Below are 7,257 nucleotides of genomic sequence, written 5' to 3' on the forward strand. Positions count from 1 at the left end.
ATCAGCCTGATTAGGGAAGAGAATAAGAAAAAGATATAGTTTACATCCCTTGGAAGCGTCTCCTTTTTCTGACCACCTACGTCCTTCTTTTATCATGGCATTGCTTTCTGTATAGAGATGGGTGTATACAGAGGGTTGTGGTTTTACCTTTATCTTTGCCTTTGACATATCTGCGTTCCTGTACATGAGAAGAGATGGCCAAATATTGAGAAATGACTGGTTTCTCAGCACACTGTTGAGCATGCAAATGTAGCGTTGCATCCTTGTTTATAGTTATTTATATAATACTTGCTGCTTTAGAGAATATAGATAAAAGGGAACATCTGTCCTGAAAAGCTAATTCGTTTGACTGTTCTGCTGTTTCCTAGAGTTAGCAGGAGTAGTCTTACAGTAAATGTCTGGGAAATGAAACCTTGGATTTAACGTTGTTATAATCCGGTAGGAACGTCTTGTGCAAAAGCTATTTTTTTAACTGTAGGTGTGGCTTCTGACTTTTGGATGCCAGGTTTCTCCACAGTTATAAGTTTCTGTTTCTTTATAACGCATTTGTTCTCCCACTGCTGCTGCATTTTAACCATAAAATTAGCTTGCCAGAATTGTATTCAACTGAAATGTGAATTTTTTCTTTTCTTTTTTTCCCCCCAGCCACCAGATCAAATCTTTGCAGTATAGCAGCACAGGAGATGTCATTCTTGTTGTCTCTGGTAACTCTCAAGCTAAAGTTCTTGACAGAGATGGCTTTCCAGTAATGGAATGCGTCAAAGGCGACCAGTACATAGTGGATATGGCAAACACCAAGGTAAATTAGAAATACTCTGTGCAAGAAGAGAACAATATTTGTCTTTCTCTAGTGAGATGGTCTAACACTTGAAGAATCGGGGTCTGGAACCAGGTTAAAGGCTTTATCGGTCGCTATTGGGAAGGGGTCAGGTGATTTGATGAGTACCTGATTCCTCTGGATGTAGAAGGAGCTCAGTTAAGGAAGGAAGCTTTTAGATGAAACAGGTTAGCTCCTATGAAAGGGACTGGACAGGGTGATTGCCTGTAGGAGGACTACTGCTGAAGATTGTCAGTACAACTGAGAACTGAAGCCCAAGGAAAAGGGCCTGATGTTTCTGGGCGTGACAGAATGGCAGCCTATATTATTCATACTTGCACTTAAGTAATTTTTAGCTCTGGCACACGTGCCTTGGGTGGATGGTGGAGAAGGGGCCAGGGCTGCACTGCCACAACAAGGATTAGGCCTCTTGTGGCTCCCCCACATCTGCCCTTGGCACACCAACATCTTTCAAGTCAAGGTCGCAGTTGTTTTTGGCACTCTGCCCAAAAACGTTGCTGACCCGTGAGCTAGGGTCTACTATGTCTGACTATAAGGTTTCCTCTTCCTTTACCCGCTCTTCAGACCTGCTTCTGGTCTCTCCCTGTTGCGATACCATGGACATTTTGTCTTACTCCTTGTCACGTGACTGTCAAACACTGAATGAACAATATGCATTTTTTCTTTGTTACTGGTTAAAAGTGCATATGGTGAAGGACTAGCTCAGAACCTTTTCAGTATAGCTATTTTTATTTTCTAGCTTTATGTGGGGGATAGAATGAAAACCTGTCCATTAGAAAGACAGCTGTACTGACCTGGGGAAGAAAGTGTTACATTCAAAAGCTTGTTGAACTTTATCCCAGCTTCATAGTTGGTCCAATTAAGATATCACCCTAAGAAATCCTTGCCTCTAGCACTTGTATTGAGACACACAGAAAAGTATTTCAACAGTTTAGCCAATCTGCCCTCTGTCTTCTCAGCATCTTACATGTGCTAAGGCTTCTGTTTACATAAATAATTTAAATTATGTCCATTTTATAAATAGTTCAAAATTTATAATCCAAATGTATGAAAAATTTTAAAGCTCAGATCTTTGATAAAGTTGCTTTATTTAGTACTTATAAAGCTTACTGCCAAGTAGCTAGCCTAAATACTGCATTACTTGATCCTGTTCTTGTCAGATCATTATTTCTTTTGGCTAGTGGAACGTATATAATATATATATAAAGTCATCTAAGAATAACTGTTCTTTTAGCTCTTGTTCAAATGTTTTGTTGTTGTTAACTTTTGAAATTTCATTATAATATGGTCCTATAATCAAAATGCTGTCTGCTGTTATGCTGCCACTTTACCTTTTTGGTACACATTGCCTGATATTTTTAATGCATTTTTTCAACTTCCTTTGTAATTTTATGTTTAAAATGAAACTGCTCCATGTTAGTTTTGCAGGTGTGCTTTTTATGCAATATTGTAGGAGTCATTCTTTCTCTTTGTAGGCATGTATCTTTACATTAAGTATGTACTTAATGTACAAGGGAACTGGGTAGAGGCCATATTCTTAAGAGGCTTTTTCCTTTTCCATTTATCTTGTTAGTTGCTTTAGAACAGGCCTGTCCCAGCTCACAGCTTGCAGGTTACCTGGGTTAATTTGCAGCCTGAGCAGGCCTGACCAGACAGCACTCCCCGCACTGATCTGCTACTAGGGTCTCCTCCAGCTTCTGCTTCTTACCCCTACCCCTGCGGGTCAGGCATGGATGGTGGTACAGCCTATGGGTCCAATGGAACCCATGGCTCTGGGGGTCAGGGGCCTCTTGTAGAGCACATTATGGTGTAGTGGGAGAGCACCCATATGGTACAACAAGTTGGACATCTCTTATATCAGCGTACATTCTGGTGCAGTATCCACCAACTTATATTTCTGCATTGAAGAAATTGCTGTGACTACTTTCGTGAGTGATTCTCAACCAGGGTGTTACAGCAAACGTGATTCGCAAGATAAACCCAAAAGTTTCAAATAGGAATCCAGAGTACCAAAACCATTCTGACATGTTATCTTTCTGACTTCTTTGCAACTAAGAAGTGTTTTGTTACTTTTCCATGGTTAAAAACCAGGTGAAAACTACAACCTAGCATTTCCAAGGTATGCCTTAAATCTAAAAAGTTTGAGAACCACTGCTTTAACTTTAAAAATCAGAATCTCTCATTTTATTTCACATTTGTTTCTAGGCTTTAGTTACATTATTCAAAACCTTCCTAACCCTCTCTGCACAGAGGCAGAGAGGGATCTTGGAGTCAGGATTGACTCCAGGATGAATATGAGTTGCCAATGCGACGAAGCAATAGGCAGAGCCAACCGTACCCTGTCATGCATCAATAGAGGCATTACAGGTCCAGAGAGGTCTTGCTCCCCCTCTGTGCAGTGCTGGTCGGGCTGCAGCTGGAGTCCTGTGTCCAGGTCTGGGCGCTGGACTTCAAGAAGGACGTGGAGAACCTGGAGAGGGTCCAGAGGAGGGTCACTCGTATAGTTGAGGGCCTCTGTGGCCAGCGCTATGAGGAGAGACTAAGGGACCTGAATCTATTCAGTCTCCGCAAGAGGAGACTGAGGGGGGATCTTGTGGCTGCCTACAACCTTATCAGGGGCCACTAGCAGGGACTCGGGGAAAGTCTGTTCACCAGGGCCCCCCTTGGAGTCACCAGGAACAATGGCCACAAGCTGGGGGAGGATAGGTTTAGGTTAGATATTAGGAAGAACTACTTCACTGTAAGGGTGGCCAGAGCCTGGAATAGCCCTCCTTAAGAGGTGGTGCTCTCACTTCCCTGGGAATCTTCAAGTGGAAACTGGATAAGCACTGGCTGGGGTCTTATAATTCCTCCCATCCCCAGTGCTCCTTCCTGCCCATGGCAGGGGGTCGGACTAGATGATCTGTCTAGGTCCCTTCTGACTCATCGGTTCTATGATTCTATGAAATTAACTCCAAGGTGATGCAGGAGTACTCTGTTAACAACCAACTTCGAAGGGACCTGGGCTGATGTTTAGTTTAAGGTGGCACTTGTGTGCTATGGCAGTTTCTAGTGAAGGATCTGTAGGTATGAAAATCCCAAAGACTAATGACTTGGCACCTTTGTCACTATAAATTTTTCCATCCATTCATGTTCAGCAGTACTGAAAAACTGTTTAGTCTTTAGTTGGCAATTTACAAAAGAAAAACAAAATGGAAAAGGAATGCCAATATAATTGAAAGGTATAAACCCATGAGAAAACAGAAGCAGATGACGTATCCTAATAAAAATTGACTGGCTAATAGGCATTTGAGGAAAACAGCCTGAGAGTGCAGTGGACAAGAAGGAACTGTAGTGTATGTATAAAATGCATGGTGAGAGTTACTGTTGATGCTCAGTAATTTGAATGGGAGTTATACACTGGCAGCACAGGAGGAATAATCTTAAACAGAATTCCCTATTTCTTTGGTATTTGGGATTTGAGTTCAAAGCATCTGAATGAATCTTATATAATAATGTACATTTCTCTTTGTTAAAAGTGCACATAGAGAAGGACTGCCTCATAATTTCAGCATAACTGTAGGCACAGTGTAACTTATCTAGATATATACATATGCACATGGTATAACCATTATATAAGAATAGAGGATACAGGACACAAAGGGGCTTGAAGACTAATGAAATCTAGCCGCTGTTGTTGCAGACAACAGCATTGTGTGGTCTCCTTTTAAAAACTTCTCAAGATGCATCTTAAAAGTAGTCACTTTGTTCCCTTTGGTCTTACTGGAATTCTTTTTCTGTTTCGTAGTCTTTAAGAGATTGTGGCTCTGAATCTTATCATTTCTAGCCTAAATTTATTCATTGCTAGTTTTATAGCCATTTGTTCTTGTCAACATTGTTTTGTTTTTTTCTCTGATATGTTTATAGCAACTTGTTCACTGTGGAAAGCCAGATCACTGGGAAAATAGGTGTAAAATATATATTGTTTAGATACTATTATGAATGAGATCTAGGAAGAACCGCGGGTTCTGTAGCACTTAAACCATGGCAGATTCTTAGTAGGAGGTGGTGAAGACAGTAGTAAGTGAGGAGTAATTAATGGGGATTGGTACATCATACGCATCTTCTGATCAAATGTCTGAAGAGTATAGATTTGATTCCTCACTTTGTTGTACTTTGTGGCAGTACAACTGCAGTTCAGAAGGGTACGAAGCACTAGTAAATTGGAGCAGCAAAAGACCAAGAAAATGGGAGAGTGTGTGTGGCTGAATTTGCCCCTGGACAACTTTCAGGAAGCAAAATACAGGATGTGGTCTGGAAATTCCACAAACTCTAGAACCAGAAGTCTACAGAACTTTTGGTTCTGATTAGCATAGCTGTCTTAATATAGTACAGCATCTAAACTAATTAGTTGTGCTGAGAGTAACAGTGAATTTGATGTACAGCACCATGCACATCTGACTAATCTGTTTCCAGTTTGGAAAGAAACCTGGGCTACTCCTGAAGTAGGAGGCTGTATAGCTTCATCTGTGCAGCTCCAAACAGTGTTATGCTGTACCCTCTCAACAAATGGAGCAGAATATTATGCTGTAGTGGTAATATTTGTTGGGGGTTGTTGCATTCAGGTTCAGTGGTTCAAGTTCAAGACAAAAATCTTACATCAAGGACTCGTTAGGGACACCAAGACACAACTCAGAAAATTACGGCTGTTGTGGAGAATTTGGGATGGTTTGGGGCAGAACTTCTGCTGTAAATGTACATGTCCCTCCAGTTTTCCTTCAAAATAGTATGAGGTCACCCTAATTATAAAACTCTGGTAGCTATCCATAGAAGTTTTACTGCCACCAGAGTTTTCTAATTAGAGTGACCCCATACTATTTTGAAGGAAAACTGGAGGGACATGCCCCCCCCCCCACCCCAAAGCAGCAGCGCTGCTGCAGGCAGAGACAGAGGCAGGAACAGGAATGGGGACACAGTCTGCAGTCTGGCAGGGAGGTGGAGCAGCATGGTGCTTGCATGGACTGGCTCCTCCTGAACAGCAGCTAGAGGTGGGGGTGGCCTCGGCTGGGCACTGCTACAATCTTCCCACCTTTCTCCTGCACAGCAGCAGTGGCAGTTGGTACCTGCTTGCCTACCCGCCTGAGCGCCATGCTGCTCACCCTCCCCATTAGAGTGTGCCCTGTGCCCCTTCCCATGTGCCTCTGCCTCTGCTTCTGGGTCTTTTCACCAACCTGCCAGGACTGCCCTACAAAATCCAGGACTGTCCTGGCCCAACTGGGGATGTATGGGCTAGGGATAAAAATTACATGTTAAGCAGTATAAGTGATTGGAAGCTGGTTCAGATCTGTAACACAACTGAAGTTCAGTGAATATAAGCTGCTTTCAAAAGGGCCAAAACTAATTTAAGATAAACCTGGGTGGATGTAGTATCAGACCTAACTGATTTTGATTAAGGCGATTTATTGAACTTCTGTCCCAGATCCCCTCCAGATTCAAGTTAACTAACAGTCCTGCAGCATCCCAGGATGCTTTGCACTTCCCCCATAAACTCCCCTTGCAGGTTGGGTGACCTAGGCTTGGCCCAAGCTGTCTGTTCCAGTCAAGCATGGAGGTGTGTTCTAGCATCCCCCAGATTCTGGCCTGGGCCACTGCAGGCATGTGGCTATATTTCCAGAATCAAAAGTGAATGTCTGTTCACTTGCTTATCAGTTCAGTCTCTGCAGCTTAGATTAACTTGCAAAGATTGAATTGATTCAGCCTTAGGCTTTTTTACAATCTGCACTTAGCCATGGTCACCCTAGTTGTAACAGATCCCTTGAGTGGTAGAAGCCAGCAGAGTTGCACCCATTCTGGGGTTTTTATCAGTATGGGGTCTGCTGTTATGTACATTCCATTGACCCATGCTAAAAATGCAAGGTAGGCCTTTCCACACCTGCACCATGTCTTGCATGGACTGTGGCTCATCTTAGACCAGGGGATTATCTAGCTTTAAAAAAATGAAAGCATAAGTATGTTATGCTTTTGCTCTTTAATCTTTTGATGAAAAATTTATCTAAGAAAAATAAACAGTTTAAACATAATTTCAAGGATGTTATGAACCTTACAATATTTGGTATTTTTCTTGAAGCCACAATTATAGTGTAACAGGGGCTTGGGCACAGGACACTTACCAGGCAGCACAGTGTCCAGAAAAGCCCCTCTCAGATTGTCTACCCAGGTTGCAAACTAGGAAGACAGCCTGGTCAGGCTAGGAATAGGGAACAGCTGTGGAAACACAGCCTGTAACAGCTATGATATAGATTTCATAGACATTAGGGCTGGAAGGGACCTCGGGAGATCATCAAGTCCAGCCCCCTGCCCAAAGAGCAGGAAGTCAGCTGGGGTCATAGGATCCCAGCAAGATAAGCATCCAATTTACTCTTGAAGGTGTTCAATGTAGG

General features: G+C 42.5%; 1 protein-coding gene across 1 annotated transcript in view; it reads left to right on the plus strand.

Annotated features, from left to right (window-relative positions):
- WDR70 (WD repeat domain 70) overlaps positions 1 to 7,257 on the plus strand; it is a 261,442-nt gene that overhangs the window by 85,780 nt on the left and 168,405 nt on the right. The window contains exon 8 of the mRNA XM_019531979.1: positions 646 to 799. Coding sequence (XP_019387524.1) covers positions 646 to 799 — 154 coding nt within the window. The remainder of the gene's footprint in view (positions 1 to 645; positions 800 to 7,257) is intronic.

This window comes from Crocodylus porosus, unplaced genomic scaffold (assembly GCF_001723895.1).
Source record: "Crocodylus porosus isolate Cpor-Errol unplaced genomic scaffold, CroPor_comp1, whole genome shotgun sequence".
NCBI lineage: Eukaryota > Metazoa > Chordata > Crocodylia > Crocodylidae > Crocodylus > Crocodylus porosus.